The sequence below is a fragment of the Pyrgilauda ruficollis genome, unplaced genomic scaffold (assembly GCF_017590135.1).
Source record: "Pyrgilauda ruficollis isolate IOZ18807 unplaced genomic scaffold, ASM1759013v1 scaffold15, whole genome shotgun sequence".
Lineage (NCBI taxonomy): Eukaryota > Metazoa > Chordata > Aves > Passeriformes > Passeridae > Pyrgilauda > Pyrgilauda ruficollis.
Genome location: NW_024513654.1, coordinates 12,617,288 through 12,637,559, shown reverse-complemented (window position 1 = coordinate 12,637,559; position 20,272 = coordinate 12,617,288). Strand labels below are relative to the sequence as shown.

General features: G+C 48.6%; 2 protein-coding genes across 4 annotated transcripts in view; one reads left to right on the top strand and one right to left on the bottom strand.

Annotated features, from left to right (window-relative positions):
- ACTR1A (actin related protein 1A) lies at positions 1-14,824 on the bottom strand. Its single transcript, XM_041461355.1, has 11 exons — positions 14,696-14,824; positions 9,048-9,112; positions 8,065-8,140; positions 7,211-7,336; positions 6,306-6,430; positions 5,786-6,002; positions 4,798-4,890; positions 3,899-4,073; positions 2,989-3,050; positions 2,574-2,614; positions 1-2,191 (listed from the first exon to the last, which is right to left on the bottom strand). The coding sequence occupies exons 1-11, from the start codon at positions 14,741-14,743 to the stop codon at positions 2,089-2,091; spliced, it is 1,131 nt and encodes a 376-aa protein (XP_041317289.1). The 5' UTR covers positions 14,744-14,824; the 3' UTR covers positions 1-2,088.
- Positions 14,801-20,272, top strand: part of SUFU (SUFU negative regulator of hedgehog signaling) — a 90,900-nt gene continuing 85,428 nt past the window's right edge. For 2 of the 3 annotated variants that reach the window (XM_041461352.1, XM_041461351.1), the window contains exon 1: positions 16,588-16,892. In XM_041461352.1, coding sequence (XP_041317286.1) covers positions 16,711-16,892 — 182 coding nt within the window. In that variant the 5' untranslated portion in view covers positions 16,588-16,710. Of the gene's footprint in view, positions 15,019-16,587; positions 16,893-20,272 lie in introns of those variants that run through there. The other variant, XM_041461353.1, reaches the window with a different exon arrangement.

The following is a 20,272-nucleotide window of genomic DNA, read 5'->3' as shown; positions in this document are numbered from 1 at the left end:
TGTTGTATATGAATGACTTTATTTATTTAAGTATGCTGGGCACCACCAGGCAACATGGTTTGGACAGTGTGCGAGGGAACAGGCAGACCAAACAAACGCTAGATTGGAGACAGCACCATCCTGCCCAGTCACTGCAGGTTACAAAATGAGCACTGCTGCTGCAAGGCCAGCGGAGGGGCTGGGGGGATGGAGAGCACTGCCTGGGGCACACAGTAATGGAACTGAGAGGAATTGCTGGAATTCCCCTCTGTGTGCTGCAGCAAATCAGCAAGAACACAACCAGTTTCCAGCAGAAGGCTGAGCATTGATGGCTCTTTTCTGACAGGTTCTTGCTTAAAAAACAGTCTGCTCCAATGGGGCAAGGGGAACAAGCAGCCTAGCCTCAGCTGGGAGAGACCACCCTACCCACCTGCCTACAGCCTCTCCAAACCCATGGGTGAGCCCCAAGAATGTGGTTCCTGCAGTGGCAACTGGCTGCTGCTTACTTTTGTCTCAGCTGGGGCAGTGCACTGGCCTTTCCCTCACCTCTGTGGCAATCCTCCAGCTCTTACCCCAGCTCTGCACCTGAGAGTGACCCTAAGGTGATGTGTGGCAAAGAAGAGAAAAAAGAGAAACGGAGGAACTGCTACCAAATCCAGCTCCATCGCTACTGCCATGTTCTGCAGAAAACTAATGGGAAAAAAAAAGAGCACCGAATAATGCACAAGTAAAACCGGAACAGTGGCATGCCCCAACACAAGCAGGTCTGCAGGCTGCCCAGGGCTGTTAGAGCAGTACAAGCAAAGCAGCCACCAGGTGAGCAGAAAGGCACTGCAGTGCAGCGAACACAGCCAGCAGGACAACTTCCTGCTCACACACGTGCCACTCACACCGGCCTCCCAGCGCGCTTTACTGTCCTCTCCCCTGGTGCATTCCCAGTGACCAGCGAGTCCCCGCGGAGCAGGGACCGGGGGTGGTGCAGGGCTGGCCTTTCCGCTAAGCGTGGGTGCTGTGCGCAGTGCGAACATCGAGCAGCGGGCAGCTGGGCAACAGGTGTTCAAAGAAGACCCAAAGCATAATTCCCAGGTGCTGTGGTCAGTATTTGAGAGATCCTCAGACATTTCAATAAATAAAACAATTCTTACATTACAATGCACCTTCCCAATTATTATTTTGCCCCAGAATGGATAAAGTACACAAGAGTTATGCCTGGCTGTGAATACATGCTCCCTTTGCCCTGACATGGCAGGAAGGAGGGAAACAGCCTCGACTCTTACAAAGAACACGAGAAGTCAGCACTGTAAATCTTGGCAGGTTGAGGGGGAACACACAAGTGCCTTCATGCCCATTCCGGGGTACTTGCTTCCAGAGGAGAAAAGGTATTTAAAACAAGGTACGAGAGAATAACCGTCTAGTACAATGATAGCTGATTAGATTTGCTTTGTTCTACTCCATGCAATACAAACTAAGTCCTATCGCCAACTTCTCCAGCTGTGGTGCAGACCCCACATCAAGCTAAGAAGTTACACACTCATACACATACTCATACACCAAAACAGTGGGGGCAAACGGACTTAACTGTTGAGAATGTGCTTTCTCTTAATAAAAAAATGTATTAAAAACAACTTCAAAAACTTACTGATAGTGAAGACACCGCTGAAGAAGGAAGTAGCTATGGGGCCTCAGCTATGTTTCCAGACAATCCAGGCATTGCAGTCAGGCTAACTAAAGCCTGCACGAGCAGTCTGCAGTGGTTGGCTCCCTTCTGGCTTGCCAGGCAGTTTCTACAAGCTGTTCCCTTTGTTTTTGCTTATTTGTTTTACAATGACAGATGTGACTGTGATACAGAAAATAAGGGACTGAAATGAAAAAGGAATGGGCCATTCTGGAGAAATGTAGATTGGTATTTTCTCCTTTCCAATAAAAAACGAAACAAAACAAAAAAGAAGTTAGTAGTACTAATACAACCCTCCTGCTGCTGTCGTCTTTGCTCAGTGACATCGGGGCATGCTGGCGCACACACACACACACAGGCAGCTCTCAGACACTCGGACTCAGAAAAGCGAGTTTAAGTGAGTCTTCGGAGGAGACTGAGGACAGGTCCCAGGGCTAGAAGGTTTTTCGGTGGATGGCACGAGCTCCATCTTCTTCATATTCCTTTTTCGAAACCCACATTTTCTTAAAGGTGTCCAGAGAGGCCAGGATAGAGCCACTATGGAAAGACAGGTATGTTACGAGTTAAAGGAAAATGCTAGGGGCGCTCTCATAGTATCTCTGCAGAGATGGGCTGTTTCTATCGTGACACTTCCCCAAAAGGTGCCTAAGCTCAGTTACACAACACATACACTCTCTGGACAGTCACTCCCTCTCCCACTATCCTCAAATGTGCCAGTGCTACAGAGCCTGGCACCACCTGCCCCCTCCCACACAACCTGGTGACTGCTGCTTCAAGAACACACCAAGCATTGCCCAGCTGAGCAACACAACCCCCCTGACACACAGCACCAGTTGGGATAACAACATGAGAGCTACTGAGTTGTGCCTTCCCAGCCCAATCCCACAGCAAAATGTGTTGCTGTACAGAACATACATACCCAATCCATGTGGAATACAATCTCTCCTGAGGAGCCGATATCTGGAAGAAAGAGAGAATCAGTCTGTACCTTCCCAAGCTCCAGTCTGCTCCTCCTAGCACACTGCCCACACTTCACTCTAGCTAGCACCTGACACAGATGTGATCTCTCCCAACAGAAAGACACCTGGCAGTCCCCACAAAATTGCCACTCTGGTCCAGAACCCTGGACAGGGGTCACGTCAGATGAGTCACCTTCTCAGTGATGAAACCAGACTGATTTTCATCACAACAGCAAATGCTATTGGGCATGTGAGTGTCTCAGGAAAGGCATTTCTGATTTGAAGTAAATGGCAGCTGCAGTCTGAGCAACGTTCTTTCAAGGTCACAGACCAACACATTTGGTAAGTGACAAACACAAAAGAGATGGCTCTTACCCTTATTTTGACGTCCTTCGGGGCTAGTTTCTTCACTTCGCTCAACAGCCTGTCACCAAAGCCTACACAAAACAGAAAACATGTAGCATGAGCACCTCAGCAAAATCCCAAGCTCCATCCGCTAACAATGTGGACATGGCCTATGCAGTCCTACTCAAACACCCCATTCCACATCTTACAGAGAGTCCAGTCTGGGGAGGCACAGAACACAGACAATGACATAACAGGACTCTGTCTCACTGAGAGCTGAAACACTGGCACAATGGGCTCTTTTCCTAAGCAGCAACCCTGAGTCAAGCAAGCAAGGTTTTTAGCTAGGACCTCCTCCTTCTCTAGGCATTCTTCCTGTGGCTAGCCCATTTGTACAGTGGCTTGAATGGGAAGACCAGGATCTAATTGGAGATGTCAACCAGTGGGTAACAGACTGATGGGTTCTGGCAGAGGGTATCTTTAAGTCAGCAAGTACCAACTGAGCCCTGAAGGGATGGGCTGAAACCTTTCTGCACAGAGCTGATACTCATGCAGGACTAGGACCATTGAACTCTCACATATCAGAGACTGAAAGAAACCTTAGAAGATGGAAGAGTCCTTTTTGGTATCTTGTTTCAGTTATTGTGAGCTACAGCAGCAGGAATGAACACAGCTATTCTGTCCTTCCGCAGGCATTGATTGGAGGAAAACAGTAAAAGCCCTCCAAGCCCAGAAAGTGATGTACAAGGGCAGGTGTCCTGCATACCCAGCAGGATATGACTAGGACTCAGAAAATTAGGAAGTAAATGCCCTGATAGAGCAGAATTTACCCTCACCCCAGAGGACAAACTAGGTGATCTGGGTTATCTTCCCACTTTCACGTGAGAAAGAAGCAAGAGATCAGGTATGTCACAGCTACTGAAAAAGGAGAGGCAGGAACCTTTGAAAAGCGTGGAGCCTCCAGATAGCACAATGTTGGAGAACAGCGTTCGCCTCAGATCCATGTCTGACTTTTGAATGGCAAAAACGAGCACTTCGTGAAGTCCTTCACATTCCTCCCCTATCAGGTCCGGCCGGAACAGGAGCTCTGGGGCTCGGAAACGGGCAGGGCCAATCTGCAAGAGCAGAAATTAGGACAGAGGGAAGAGAACAGTGTGGCTTTGTTCACTACCTACAGATGGGCCTGCCTTTCTTAGGTGAAGCTTCAAAGTAATGAAACTTCCTGGACACTCATACTGCATCACTAGATCCCAAGTGAATGCCAGTTTGGACTACAAAGGGCACCATCTCCAATTTGCAGATGAAAGAGATGAAGAAACTTGCTCAGCCCCATATAGCAGGTCTGACATAAAGGGAGCAAATCCAGCCCTGGTACTGGAGGTAAAACCTGTATTTCCTCTCTTTCAACCATTCTATAGTGGGCTCAGTCTTCTAAGGAGTATTCCTAACTCTTCAAATCAACTGTTAATGCACAGGAGACAATTCTAGGCATGACAAAAAGCACACATAAAACCACTGATGGATTTAGTGAGCTGACACCTACCCACACTATACCTGATCTGCATAAAGTTTGTCAGATCAGAGCCTGCTCTCAAACAACTCTGAATCCCCATTGTCATCCTGCATCCTTACCAAGGACTTCTAGCACAAATTGAGGTTTCTAGTAAAGCTTTCTTTCCTGAAAAATTCTAGTGCCCAGTCAACAACCTAGGATGAGTTATGGTCTTTTAAAATTATCCCCTCCCACCTAACACCGCATGAAATTTCCCATCACTGGGGAGCTTTTCTGGAAACCCTGTGCCTCACATGAGGAATTCTCCAGGAGTGGTCCTTACAAACCTCAATAGTGCTTCCATCTGGCAGGTAGTACTGAGCCTTCTCAGTTTCCAGAGTCTCATCCTTCTGGGGATTTATTGACAGGTAGCAGGCACGCTGGAGAGGAAACAGAGTCAGGGAGAGGGAAATGAGATGGGTAAACCCAAATGCCTCTTATAAAATGTTTTTCTCACGAATAATTAAAATCCATGTATCCCTTTGGGGAGACTGATTTCAACAGTATTATGTGCTAGAGAAAAGACCTTTAAGGCTCACAGCAGGTAAACTACCTTGCAATATCCCACTTGTGATCCCTAGCTGCCGTGAATTTTACTCCATGAAGGGAAATAAACACTACAGAAAGCTATCATCAGACCCTGAAAAACTGCAGCACAGGTAAATGCAAAACTGACTCTGAACCACCAGCCCATCTTCACCTCCATGTTAACAGCCTCTCAACAGGGATTAATGTGATTTTGACTATAACTCTCTCAGAATATGGGACAGCTGAGGTTGCCAATGACCTCTGGAGGTCATCTTGTCCACACAGGGTCCCCTAAAGCAGGCTGTTCAGGACCACATCCAGGTGATATTAACAAGGATGGAGACTCCACAATTCTCTAGACAAACTGTGCCAGCACTTGGTCACCCTCGTGCTAAAGAAAGTTTATGTTCAGACAGAACCTCCTGTGCTTCAGTTTGTGCATCTTGTCCTGGACATCACAGAAATTAGTCTGGCTCTGTTTTCTCTGCACCCTCCCTTCAGACATTTATATACATCAACAACACTCTCCCCACACATTTCTTATGGGTCAACAGTCCAAGCTCTCCCTGCCTTTCCACATGTAAGAGTCCTTTAATCATCTTAGTGGCCCTGGACTCCCTAACGGAGATAATGGATTTAGGTGCAGAGCTACATAAGCTGGAACTTCCCACCAGATTTCACAAGTCACAACTTCCCTTGAGAAGAAATCCCCTCTTGGACAAACACAGAAACAAGGCAGGGCATCACCTCCTTGATGGTCTTGACAATCTCAAACTCAGAGGTTGTGTGGAAGTCATAGCCTTCCTTCCGGAGATAGAGACGCAGGAAGCGGGAGACATCCCGGCCAGCGATGTCAATCCGCATGATGGAGTGAGGCATGGCAAAGCCTTCATAGATGGGAACAGCGTGGGTGACACCATCCCCAGAGTCCAGCACCACTCCCGTGGTCCTGCCAGTCGCGTAGCTACCAAAGGGACAAAGGCTCAAGTCAGAACAAGCGACTCAAAGTGAGCCCAGGCAAGCAGCACATTCACACTCAACTCAGGAAGCAGAGATTTCACACAAACAGAGCCTAAAAACTCCTCAAAACTCAAGTTCTGTTTGCAGTTCAGAAAATTTCCTGTAAACTCTTTATTACACAAACTGAGTTTCAGTTCTTGCATGAAGATGGGGGGAAGACATCATTGAGGTCTTCCACGTTTTTTTTTGTAGAATGGATTTCATGGCAACATTCCACAAACACAAATCAAAGATGAAAGACACTTACAGGCTAAGCACAGCTTGCATGGAGATGAATAGTGCTGGCACATTGAAGGTCTCAAAAAACACCTCAGCAGCACGCTCTCTGTTCTTGCGCGGGTTTAGGGGTGCTTCTGTCAGGAGCACAGGATGCTGGGAAAGAGAAGAAGGAGCTGTGCTGCAGTAATCAGGAGGCAGTACAGGTGTTTTCCTAAATGCTTCTGCTTATTTATTCCCTTTAGGAACCACTGATGCAAGAGGGCAGGTACAAAGGAGTAATTTCAGCTGAGCTGTATTAGACTAAATAATTTCTATTAGGCTGGAAGACCAGCAGGGTTCTGGTCTAGTTATGAAGTGCTAGGAAATGTACTCTCTAACTGTGACCCATGAAGGACAAGTAGGATGATTCTCAGTGACAAAAAATCAGTCAGATTAGCCAAAATACACACCCTAATAAAGGATGAAGGCATATGGTCTTTTAGCACAGGCAGACAGAAATATTCCTACTCCACAGCTCAGATTGCTCTCAGACATTTAATAGTTTTTTGGTCTGATCCTTCCAGACCACAGGACTGTGGTTTTCTCCTTCCTCACTTCAAATCATGTCACTGCTGAGTGGATATGCCTGATGTGCAGGCAGAACAGGAAAAGTCAGAAACACTTGGCCTAGAGAAGAATCATTAGAGAGAGTGTGAATAGCAAACGTGAAAGGCAGATTTTCAGTCAGGCCAGACCATCAGATCTGGAGAAGAATTCTGCTTGGACACTCCTTGTGCAGTATCTCCTGAGAGATGAAAGAACCTAATTTAGCAGCAGACACACATTCAGAAAGAAGGCCAAAGGAAAAGTCCCGAATCTTTCCATGTTCCAAGGCTCCTTGTGTTACACATGCACTGAATGATGCCTGTGCCTTTACATAATGTGGTCTCTCACCTCTTCTGAGAAAGTCTGGAGCTGGTCTTTAGAATAAACGTACTGCCAGATGCGCTCCATGTCATTCCAGTCTTTCACTATGCCATGCTCCATCGGGTATCGGATCGCAAGAAGACCTCTGTGCTCCTGAGCAAACAGGAAGAACAAGAGAGCGTTCCAACAACCCCACTTCGGAGCACTGTGACTTACTGTCAGACTCACCTTCAGTTTTGATTCCACTAAAACATAATTTATCTATAGCATACAGGGAAAAACCTGAACATTCATCACAAACATCTCTCCCAGAGAAGCCAAGACTAGACAAGGCCTTTTCATACCAAGTAGGAATGTCTACGTATGACATTTGCAGAGCATATTCCATCACAATACTTTTAAAGTCAGCACACAGACACCTACCATATGGTATCTTTGTACTACCAGATCAGCCATGATATATAACATAATAGGATGTTACTGAGGAATGCAGTTTGAAGGGCTCACAAGAAATGTGACCACACAACTGACTACATGCTGACATAAGCAGGACTGTGGAGAGACGGCAGGAAGATACACAGCAATTGAGTAGGGTCCATTTCTAAAGTTCCCAGTCAAAAGTATGTAACCATATAGAGCTAGTAGTAGCCTAAAAAGAAAAGAGAGATATTGAAGGCCTTGGGTACTAGGTCTGTGGTCAGCAGATTGGCACAAGAATTTAATTAAGCTTCACACTCCACCTTGGACACATATGCAAGTGACAATCTGTTCTACTCTTCGGACCTACATGATACCAAAGAACCACAGCCCAGCTGCCATATCCCCTTCTTACAGCAGCACATGGAGATATATGGACAAGCGCAGTGTACAGGTGTTCTTACCTCTGCCTTTGGACCAATGAAAATGTCCCCTTCTAAAGCACCAGCCATAACACGAACATGCTTTGGTCTGCCCACACTAGAACAGAGACAACAGAGTAAATGCTTCTACAAAGAGCTCAGATGCACCCAAGGATTGCATACTTTGTGTTTCTCTCTGTCCTAACCAGAACTTTCTCAGTGGGTGAGTCTGGGGGCACTGCCAGGTGCAGACAGACCCAGGTTTGCTCTGAGCTAATCTCAGAAGTCAGAGGTGAAGGGGACAGACTGTAGACAGTTCTGAAGTGGCTGGACATAAACCAGCTGAGTCTGGCCATATTTTCACTGATTATTCAAGACTCGCCTGTTTCAACAGTGACTGGGATGAACGTGGCTAGACTGAGCAATTGTCTGAGGTGTTCAATCCACATGTACTGCCTGACCTCAGGCAGACTTCTCAGATTAGACATTTGTGTCCCATACCCTACCATCCCATACAGAACATATTGCTCAGAACACAAAACTACTCACTAAAAACCTACCACACTGAAAATAAAAGCCAGTGACTATTCAGAGTTCCTGTTCCAGAAGTCTTCATCCTGGCAAAACTCTTAGAAAACTTACAAAAAAGTCTGGCAAGAATCAAGACAACATACCAGACACTGAAAAAATACAGAGGTCTTCACACTTCTTATTCCAAATTTTACTCTTTCCAGGTCCTTCTCCTCATGTGTGCAGATTAAGGGATGCTACAGCTTTGGTTGTGTGTTCAGCCTGACAAAGTGATGCCATCTTTTACAATTTGTTCGTGTCCCCAAAAAATCTCAAAATATTTAACAGTGGAGCATATCTCACGTTTAACCAGGAGCACATCTCCCTGATGCTTCTTTGCAGCAGGCAGAAAAGGGGCGTTTTTTCATTCATAAAACCAGGCAATTCTTCCCCTCTACAAATCAAAGAATTGGTTCACAGTACTAAGAAGTTACCAAGACCAGCAGAATACTTACTAGTTAGGAAAGCAGTATTTTGGTATTTGATCACCCGCAAAACCTGCTTTAATCACACCCGAGCCCTGTGGAAGCAAGAGACAAATACGTGACCTTATTGCTCCTTCCATCAGCTTCACAAGTTTCAGAGGAGTAGCAAAGTACATCAGGACTGCCAGATCCACTCCTTCCTACTAGGAAAAAAGCTCCCCAGGGACTGACTCTCCAGGCTGCTGGGAGATGGGAAGTGCCAGCTTGGCTGTTGGAGGGAGTGACTGGCACCCTCTCTGGCACTGACACATCTCACAGGTACTGTTCTGCACACACTCAAACAAACACTGCCCTGTACTGATGAGTATTTTTCTAGCCAGGATTACTGTGAGGGGTGCAGGAGCCTAAATCCACACTCTACAGGTGTCTGTCAATATTAGATAACCTCTGGGGGGACGAGAACACTCCAGAAAGCCCAGCACGAATAACTGAACTCTGCCAGCTTCATGAAGCACTGGAGGAATGAAGGCTACAGGCCTCTTGAAGGAGATTTGGAAAGGATGGAGGGAGGGCAGATAAAGTCAGAGAAGGAAGTAGCAAAGAATTGCGAGAAACAGACTGAAGAAGAAATAGGGAAAAAATGAGCAGATGGTGGATGAACTAGCGAATGCTAAGGAGGCAGAAGTGTGGTCAGAAGAGATACTGGAAACCAACCCAGACTGTGGCTGAAAAAGGACAAAGGTGCCAGCTACACTGCAAGGGGAAAGGCTGGGGGCAGGAAGCACAGCTGACGGGACAGAGCTTGTTCAGAAGAGCCAAAGCAGAGATGAGAGATGGCAGTCAGGAAGGCACAGATCCAAAGAGCCTTCTGCAACATTCAAAGCAGCGAACACAGAGCGGGTAAAACCAGCCACAGCAAGGCCCTGGCAGGGAGTCAGTGCTGGGCATCTGGCCCCACAGCTCTCATTCCCTGTCCGGAAGCATCCTGGGAACACCATCATCAACTTGGATCTGTGCTGACTCCTTCCCCTCCTCCATTTCCTCTCCCTCTCCCAAGGGAATGACATCTTGAAACAATGAGCAGCTTGCAGGAACACCCAAGTTTTGCTAAGGAGTGGATTTTCATAGGATCTCCTCAGATAAGCCGTTTCACTGGTAATCCCAGCCTACCATGGGTGCAAGCTCTTCTGCAGAAAGAGGAGCAGTTCTGCTCATCCCCATGGTGGGAACAAAGTGTGTGTGAGCTTGCACTGAAAGCTGTGACCTGTGAAGTGCCTGTTCACTCTCAACAGCTCTGCAGTAGGAATGCTCTACTTTGGAGGCCAAAAAGATATTCTGGCTACCCCATCACATTTTAAAATGAGTAGCAACAAGCTCTTCCCTAGCTTTCCACTTCTCACCACCTCTCATGGGTCAGCATCACCACTTTTGCTTCGAGGCTGGGGCCAGATGAGTTGCTCAGGGCTCTGCCAGGCAAGCCCTGGCTGCAGTGGTTTCCGATGCTGCCTTCCCGGTGCCAGAGGTTACCAGCCAGAGCAGGCTCAGCAGAAAGGAATGTGGGGCGGCCCCAGCCTCTCCCGTTCACAGTCCAGCACTTTACTGCCAAGCTACTTCCATCAGCAGTTCCAGCAGGGATGTCAGGCTCTGCACAGGGTATGTGCACTCTGCCACCAGAGCAGGGATACTCCTGTCTCTAAACACCAGAGTCAGATTTGCCAGGACACATCTGTAGGAGAGGAGTATCAGGAATACTCTGCAAACCAGACACAGCTATTTATAAAGCATATAAAAGGCAGATTGCTTGAATCCTTGTCTCCTGATAAACACCTGCAGCCAGGCTGGCTCCAGGAGCACACCCAAGCTGCCAACTGGGCAGGACTACATACTTCCTTTCCACACGAGGGACTCAGCTCCAGTTGCATCCCAAGGTCTGCACTAACTGATATCAGTGTGACAAAGTGGTGGGTGAAGTGTTAAAAAGGCTTTCATTGAGACAGACTCTCTTCTGGCTATTCCCTTCAAAGTGAAACAAGGAACAAACCAAAACCACTATTTTGATTTTTCTTATCATAGCTTATACACAACTCTCTACCTGGGAAAGAATACAATCCTGTGGCAAGTCTTGCAGAAAAAGAATTGAATGAAATGCAGTAACATAATGTAACCACATTACAATATTGCACTAAGTGAATATTTTGTTCAGGATAATGAGTGATCTTGTTGCTAGCTGCGTGGAACTGGTTTCAGGAGAACAACGATGCTCCTATTTTAACTTAGAGATTAAAACTTCCTTATGTCAGGCCAAAAATTGCCCAGTGTGTCCTGGTGAGATTCCCAGCAAGTTATGTATTTTAAGATTTACATACTGAAGTTCAAAGTTAACCAAATGTGTTGGAAGTTCAGAACTCCAACTTGGAGTCAAAGAAAAATGACTGCTTTGAATGTGCTGGTGGGATGGGGCTTCAACACAACTGTGCTTCCAAGTGCCTGGGAATAAACCAAGAACAGCTGTTTGACATCTCCGCACTACAAAGACCTGAGTGCACGTTCTGACCTATTCAATTTTTCTTGAAAACAATTCACTTCTTTGAAGATATGTGCACACTGAGTAAATCTGTTTATTATAGACCAGTTTGAGATTCCTATGCAATGAGAGGAAAATGTTTACATTTTGAAATAACTCTGATTCAGAAGATTTAAAGACCTGTTTTTTCATCTTTGTTTCAAGTAAGCAAAAATACATGCATCTTCTCTTCTGTTACAAACTCTGATTTATTAAAACTAAAAAAATTGAAAAATTTATATTCTTCCACCAGTAACTATCCTGACTGGGTTTTCATTCCATTTTATCTGGCAGCAGTTTATTTTCTTTCTTTTTAAATTTTAATCTGAACAAAAGAATAAAAGAAGAAAAACTACATGTAAAATGTAAAGGTCAAGGAAGATAAATTCATTAAAAATTCTTGTGAGTGTCTTGAAGGAACTGAGCTCATCCCTTAGCATACCTCATCTACTAGCTCTGTAGCCAGTTGGTTATGGATTCATTAATCTTGATGCATTTAGGACTCAAATTTAAATGGAAATCACCAATCAATCTTCTGTGTGGCACTTTCTATGGAGAGTGCACATTTCATATTGTTGCAACACTGTTCTATTTGGTACAGAATTTATAAGATCAAGAACAAACCAAAGACACAACAGCCCTTGCTGACAGCTCAGCTGCATTAAATACCACCACTTAGACTACAAGGCAAACGAGATAATTCCACGTTCCATGGAGGTCAAGGAATTTGCACTGACTTAGGCCACAGGTGGACTACTGACATGTGCATTATGTTCAGCAGGGCTCCCAGACCATTCAGAGAGAGCTTGCTGGACTGCAGATGGGAATACAGCTCTTAAAAATTAGACAATGGAGAGTATAAAGTTGTGCTGAGGTACAGCTCCAACCTCCCACTGTACATTACAAAGCTCTCCCTGCTGAAAACATACAGCTAAGAGCAACGTGTGGTAAGAGAAAAAAACCTCTCTGTTAATTTTTTAGCTACAGAACTTCATGTCCTTTTGGAACACACTGAGATTTTAGTGCAGGACTGGGACTGGAGGGGTCTGGCTCTCACCAGCTCAGTATCTCACTTCCCCCTTCCCACACACAGGCACATGTGAGACAGGATAACATTCAGCCTTCAAAAGGTGCCTGCAGTTCTTGCAGAAAAGCAGTAGCGGAACAGCAGTGGGAAGAGTGGTACCTCCTCTGTGCAGCTCCACTTCCCATCCTGCCTGAACTCCAAAGAGAAGCAAAAATGCAGTGTCACCACGAGTCTCCTTGGCCCACAGCCTGCCAGCGTTCCAGGCAGATGCTACAACAACTGCTCCATTCTACTTCTTGTACAGGGAGGGGAAGGGGATAAGCTCGTTTATCGGAGAAGCAAGAACAAGAATTAGCTTTTATAAGACCAGCTGATAAAATGAAAAAATACATAGAATCGGCTGCTGGCACATAAACCCTTCTTCAGGTCTGAGGCAGGGGCAGCAATCACGGCACTAAATAGCCAAAGGACATGCTGAAATTAAATATAGGCTGCTACTACATTAATAGCTCAACAAAGTGATCCTCACAGTGCCAGAACATCTAGAGACAACTTTAATGTTTAGCTGATCACTCAACAACGCAGCAGGATCAGTGCTGATACAAGCATTCCTAAAAACAATCAGCCTAGTGCATTTTTAACACCTTGAGTAAAGAAGATTCATGTTTTTCTCAACACAGTCAATTTTACTGCTTACTCTCATTTCCTATTAGATCTTTCCTTCAATGTCTAACCCAAATCCCTCTGCTGTAAGATTCAAGGGAAACAAACAAAGCCAAAACTGTATCAGAGAGCTCAAGCTGTAGACAGGAATTTGGGATCCGTAATAAAGAAAAAGTCAGAAGAATAACAGCCTTCATCTGAGAAAACCTACAATCATTCACTTTATGTAAAGCTAATGCAATAGGTCGAGAAGAGCCAGGCCAGAAAACCTGCTTCATATGGCAAAAAAAACCAGGAGAAATTAAGCATATGGAAGAAGAATGGAGCACAGTACTGACCCTTCAAAACAACAGAATCTCAATCACTGGCGATAGAGGTCAGAAGGGAGGAGCACGGGTTTGTGACTCAGTATAGTGAAGGAGGCTCTGTCCAATACATGCCCTCCGATTCCTTCCTGGATGGTCTTTCCTCTGGGAGAGCAGCATGGATGGGGCAAACCAGAACTGGACCCAGAAGTACCCCAAAGAGGCAGGGAATCACTACCATTCATCTCCCACAGAGCAATTCACACACACACTGAAGGTCTGCTTTGTGCTAATGAGCAGCATCAGCACACTGGAGCAGCCATCTGCAACACTATGCTGATGCAACCCTGGGCACAGATCCGTCAGCAGTGGCATTCCAAGGCATGGGAATCCATGCCTTGGGAACGGCACTGCCTTGTTGTGACCACTGTGCTGGATGCACTTGAGGAGGGGCAGTACAAGAGGTCAAAGCTTCTCTTTCGCTGGGCCTGCGAGGGGTGCCTGGCTGGAGGGCTCCATGTCCTGCATGGGCCTAGGGAGGCGCCAGCACCTCCAGAGCTCGCCGGGGGTCCAACCACGGCCTGCCAGGAGTACGCTGGAACTCTGGCCAAGGCCTGCCCCGCAGCTCGCTGGGAGCGTGGCCATGGCCTGGCCCAGCACCCCCATTGTCCCCCCGGCACAAAGAGGGGTGGGGCGGGGCCGGGGAAGCCCCGCCTGACTGACAGCGCCAACTACCAATGAGCGCAGGTGCTCTGCCGACAGTCCCGCCCCGCTCCGGCAGGTAGCAGCGGACTGTCCGGCTGACTGACAGCTGTCTCTGCCAATGGGGGCGCGCCGCCCCTCCCAACCAGCGGCAACTCGGCGGCGGCGAGGGCTGCGCCCCCCAGCGCGGGGCAGCGGCCCCGCTGCGGGTGACTGCCAGCCGCCCCAGCCAATCGCGACTCGCCGAGGCGCAGCGGCCCCGCCCCCCGAGGACGCCGTATGGCGCCGTGAGAGGGCCGGAGGCGGCGGCCGAGCCGGCCGAGGTGGGGGGGCGGCGGCGGGCGGGGCGCGGCCGCCCCGATGACAAAGGGATTGCGGGCCCTCCCCGCTCCCGGGACGCGCGGCCGCCCGCACTCACGTTGTCTATCACGACGGGCTGATTCGCTATCACATCGTAGGACTCCATGGCGAGGACCCGCCGCAGCCGCCCGTGAGGGAGCAACAGCCCAGCCCTCGGCGGCGCATGCGCGGAGCAGCGACGCGGCGCCGCCTGGGTGATGTATTCCTGCTGCCGCGGCTCCTGCCGGGAGCTGTAGTCCGACGCTGCGCCGAGTCAAGCGGGGAGGTGCGCCGGGAGCGGGGCATGCTGGGAACTGTAGGCCGGCGTGGGAGCGGGGCGTGCTGGGAGGCGGAGTGCGGAAAAGAGAATCCTGCGGACACATCTGCGGCCGAGAAACCGGGGTATGTTGCGGTCCGGGAGATAGCTGGGTGCTTCCACCAAAAACGCTGCATCGCAACTGGCTGGCTTACGCTTAATAGATTCCTCACGCCTAATTTTTTCTAATAGGAATGGAGAAAAAGTGATCCCATCAACTTCTGTAGTGGGGATCTATGATTAAGGAAAGTGTTTTATTGTCCCATAATTTCATGTGATCATCCTTACGAACTACTGGTCATAACACACCTGTTCCTTCCACGAAATACCAGTTTCTCTCCATTTTTGAGGCACAAGAACCACAAAAGAGGTGTCAGTATAAAGAATGCACATCAAGAACATATCGGTATTGAACAATAAACACATTTTCCACTGACTAAGTATTCTAAAAGCACTTGGAATAATCGATGACTGAAACTCTGGGTCTTGAAATTAAGTAAAAGGGATTTCCATGCCAGTGAGCACACCTGAAGGCTTGACTCATCTGTCTTGTCCCACATCTCTCCTGCAGACATGGACTTTTCTCCTGTAGTTCCTGCCTTTAGCCCCAGTAGATAAGTTTCATCCCAGATGTTTACCTTCAGCAACCTTCCCCATTCACCTAGTCTAAAAGAGGTAGTTTTTGTACAGGATTGAGGGGTTTAAATGAAGGCCAGTGTTGTATCACTTCAGTGAATGCCAGGAGACTCTCATTATCGGTGTATGGAGCCAACACAGCCTTTCGTACATACTCTGTTACATTCACCTTCTCAGCTGACTGTAGTAATGGGACAAGTGAAATATTTTTCACTGTGGGAAGTGAGGACACCAACTGCTCACCTCCTTTATCAGGGGATTGTCGCCGAGAGCCTGTCAGCTTCTTGACCATGTGTGCTCTCCCAAATGGTGTCGCAAACGTTTTTAGAATAAACTCTCACCTAACTAAGAAATGCATGTGTGTCCACCCTCTCCGCTGAGCACTTTGCAGCTCATTTTTTTCTATTTGCCGATTAACACTCTATAGCTCATTTTTTTTTCCTATTTGCTGATTAACAAGCAGGACCCTGCTCTAGCAGGGGCGTGTAGGACTGTTGTGCACACACCACGCACATGAAGACACCTGGCTTTGCACGGCCACAGCTGCACTTGCGGCTCAGGAACGAGCCAGATCCTCGGCGTGCTTCGCGCACAAGTCACAACCCGCGGTCAGAGCCGCCAAACTTCACCCATCGGCAGCTTCCAGCTGCCTCCCAGGGCCCTACCGACACAGGGGAGAGTGAAGGTGCCTCGGGCGCTGCGGGGGGCGTAGAGGCAGAGCGAGCACGCCGCAGTGTCCCCGGGCCCGGCCCCGCTCCGCGTTCCCGCCACCGCCTCGCGCGGCCATCGCCCCGCCCCTCGCAGCCCCCCTCGCCGCCGCTAGGGGGCGCGCCCGCAGGGCATCGAGGGGCGGGGGCAGAGGCGCGGCCGCCCTCCAGGCCGCGAGCTTCCATTGGTCAGACTGTGCTGTCACTCACGCCGCCCTTGCAGCGGGGCCCCACCTTCTCCTCGCGGAGCCCCGCGCAGCGCCGCCATTGGTGGAGCTGGTCTGCCACTCACGCCGCCCGGCAGTAGGCCCCGCCCCTCCTGCCGCGGCCCCACGCAGCCGCTTGGGCCGGGCCGGGCCGGGCCGGGAGCGCCTGGCGGGAGCGGAGCGGGTTCGGCACCACCTGGGACGGGCCGGGACCAGCCGCCTCCGGGACATGGAGGGCGTGCGGCCGGGCGGGGGGCCCCCCGCGGGCGGGCCGGGGTCCGGCTCGGGCTCGGGGTCTGGGTCCTTCCCGTCGCTGTTCCCGCCGGGGCTGCACGGTATCTACGGCGAGTGCCGCCGACTCTATCCCGACCAGCCCAACCCGCTCCAGGTCACCGCCATCCTCAAGTACTGGTGAGGCGGCCTGCATGGGGCCGGGGTCTTGCGTGGAGCTGGGGGGAGCCGTGGGGCCGGCGCCTTGTGTGGGATAGGAGAGGGTTTGGGAGGAGTAGTGGGAGTGGGAGAGGTTTGGGAGAAGCGCTGGGGCTGGGGACGTTGCCCGGGGTACGCTGAGCGGCTGGGGAGGGTTGCAGCAAGGGGAGAGGGACAGGGGGCTGCCTCCTGTGTTAGGGGTGAGATGCAAGAGTTTTGGGTACAGGCAGCGGGTCTGGGGATGGAGGGATTGGGGGTGCGGTTGGTTGCCTAGGGCGTGTGTTTGGAAGGGGCTCCTGGGGAGAATGTGCTGGCAATAGGAGAAGGGTCTGGAGAGGTGTGCACTGAAGACAGGAAGGTGCATTGGGGTTACTGGGGTGACTGGGAGGACCCCTGAGTGAGGGGTTGCTGACGAAAGCCCCAGCTGGGGCAGATCTTATGAAAAGGGAGAGCGTGCTACTCAGTGGAGGTGTTCCCACAGAAGGTGAGGGTCTGGAGTTTCCCCCTGGTCTTCTGGCCGGGAGCCTGGGGCTCGAGTGTGGCGGAGTGAGCCCGCTGTGGCAGCCTGCGGGCCGGACACAGCCGGCTGTACCCGTAAAGCCCACGGGGCAGTGCCAGCTCCTCTTGGCCTTATGTAGCCGTGTGTTATCACAGACTGTGGATCTGCTGTTCAGTGTCTCTGCTGACACAGTGTCTGACACCAGGAACAGCAGTTGTTTATGTGGGAGAGTGGCATGAAGGAAGTTCTTGGATGTTTAGCTATCAAGATAAGTGTCTAGCATCTAATGCCGTGTGAAGAAGAGTTCCTTTTGCTTTTTGCTATCTCTTAGCTGCTCAGCCCCCTCTTCTGGGGCTAAGGAACATGATCAAGTCACCCCCGAATGTTTGCTTTATGTGACATTGGCCAATCCCTATCTCAGCACTTGAAAAAAACTAATAAATGCTCAACTTCTTTATTTACAGCTCATTTCAACCTGTATGTCTTTATCTAATTAGTCCTGAGCAACAGCAAAATAACATCCTCCCTGTGTGCTGCTCTGACGGACAAAGCTACTGCTGTTGTTGTCCACAGAAATGTTGTTTTTAAGTGATTCTAGCAAGAAGTTTGTCTGTTAGCCCTTATTGCCTAGGGCCATATTGTATTAAAATGACACAGTGGGCTGAGATAAGATGTTGCAAATCTGAGACCTCAAAATGTAAATCGTTTCTTAGTCATGTGTGCATATCAGTACTTTGGTGGTGGTCTGATCAGTCTTTTTTTTACGCCTATGTGTAATCTTGGATACTCATGAAGCGTTTCCAGTCACATTAGCACTTCTTTTCTACCAACAGCTTAAAGCATACTGACTATATTGGCATAAGATTTGTGGAGGTTGAGGGGAATTTAGGTCTGTAGTGAAGAATGGCAAAGACCCTTTTTTGGGAAGAAAGCTTTTTGCTTAAGGGATTGATTAGGGTTTCACTGCAGTTGGAGCTCAAACACTAAAAGAATTGCTGCTGGCAATGATGGCAGGTTGCAAGAAGTAATGTGAAGGCCTGTTTATCCTGCTCTTTTCCACTTAGGGATTCCTCTGGCTGTTAGCTGGGCCAGCAGTGAGAGCTGAGAGCTTCTGTTGTAGAGGTGATCTTCCTACTGTTGTCCTGTGCAGGAAATGCTTGTGTGAGGTACAGCCTCCATGGATGCCACAAGTTCTTTTTCTCCTGTTGTTGGGTGAAACTTGGAGCTTGGTTTTGTTAAGTCTGGTAGAACGACTCCTGCCACAACACTGTCTGCTAATTTGTCCTACTCTGCCTGGGCTGCCAGCTATTAGCTGGTTTAGATTAGAAGAGGGAATGGCTGAATGAAGTTGCCTGCCTTAGGAGAAATATTGTAACACTAATCAGCTTGTAATTATATGTATCAGTTTCTCTACGGTTAACAGCAATTTGGTTTTTTTTGTTCAGGAAGCTGAAGTTGTAGTCTTTGGCTTGCAGATCAGAGCAGATCCTAAGTCTGTAATGTTGGACAATCTGCAGAACTCCATGCCTGTTGCATAAAGGGATTTAACCATGTGGATTATTTAATGGAACTAGTCTTTTAAAATGCTATTTGCATATCTTGGGAGAGAGCGTGGGATCCAATCAGAACTAAGAGTTTCTGTCTGTTTTGTGAAGGCCATGCAGCAAGATCGAGTTTGTCTATTGGTATCCAGTATCCACTTTTATTATAAAATATGGTAGAATATCTCAAATTGAAATATCTTGTTGCATGGAATTGCTGGTGAAAAAATCAAATTAGTTTTTTGTGATAGGTTTTGAAATAAGCATAATTTGGGCTTGACTACTGGGTTTTTATCACCTGTCTTAAATTTAGGCCATATTCTCAAAAACCTGTGCAGTAAGCTGTGGTCTGCGGCCTTTTGGCAATCACAGACTACTTCTGAAGGGTTGTCAAAAGGTAGCTGTGAAGAGCAATCTTATTGGCAGCTGCTGAGAAGTGACTACAAACAATACACTAAGGACTTTTCAGGGTGAATGAATTAGGAGTTTTCCAATGTCTTTCCATTGTGGGTCTCTTTCCGCTCTTCTTTCGCGTTTCTCCTTCCACACAAACTTCAGAGCGCTCTTAACATCAGTCAAAAGAAGACTCTTGGTGCAGATGCAAATTTTACAGGGTTTCCCCTGAGGCAGCCCTTCCTGCTCCTGAATGAGCTCCATGAATAGAGAATGTAACAAATTTGTACTGTACCTCTGGCTTTGAAGTTGGGCTCTTCCTAATAAAATCCTCCAACGCTTCCAGCTCTTTGTGTGAGTGCATGTACTGATATGTAGATTGTGATACAAGGTCGAACCCTGCCGCGGCAGCCGTGGGCGGGAGGAGGATGTACCACAGCAGCGCCGACACAGAGCAGTGAAACCTGCCACCGAAACTGGATGAATATCTGTGCTGACTAACCTTTGGGGAGCGTTATTGCCATGCCTGTGTTACTGTTATTGCCATGGCTGTGTGCTGCAGGTAGCTGGCTTAAAGCTCATGCTGGATGCTTGTGTAGTTGCGGTGGTTTTGGGATAGGTGTATGGCTTGGATATGTGTTTTTCAACATTTAATTAGTCACTGCTGCAGGCTTTTAGTCTACATCTCTTACAAGCCTACTCCATTTCTCAGCGAGTAAAGGTGGTGTGACTGGATCATTAAGCAACATATGAACCCGTTGGTAGTGAACTCTGGGCAGGACTGAGCTCTGCTCCACCGGGCCACCTGGTGCCACATTGCTGTGGCCACCTCTTGGTGGTGTGGTGCTGTAGGTCTCCTGGGAAGTTTGGCCTTTGGAGACAAACACAGGAGGCCTTTGGAGACAGGATTGCTGGCAGGAGTGAGGGAG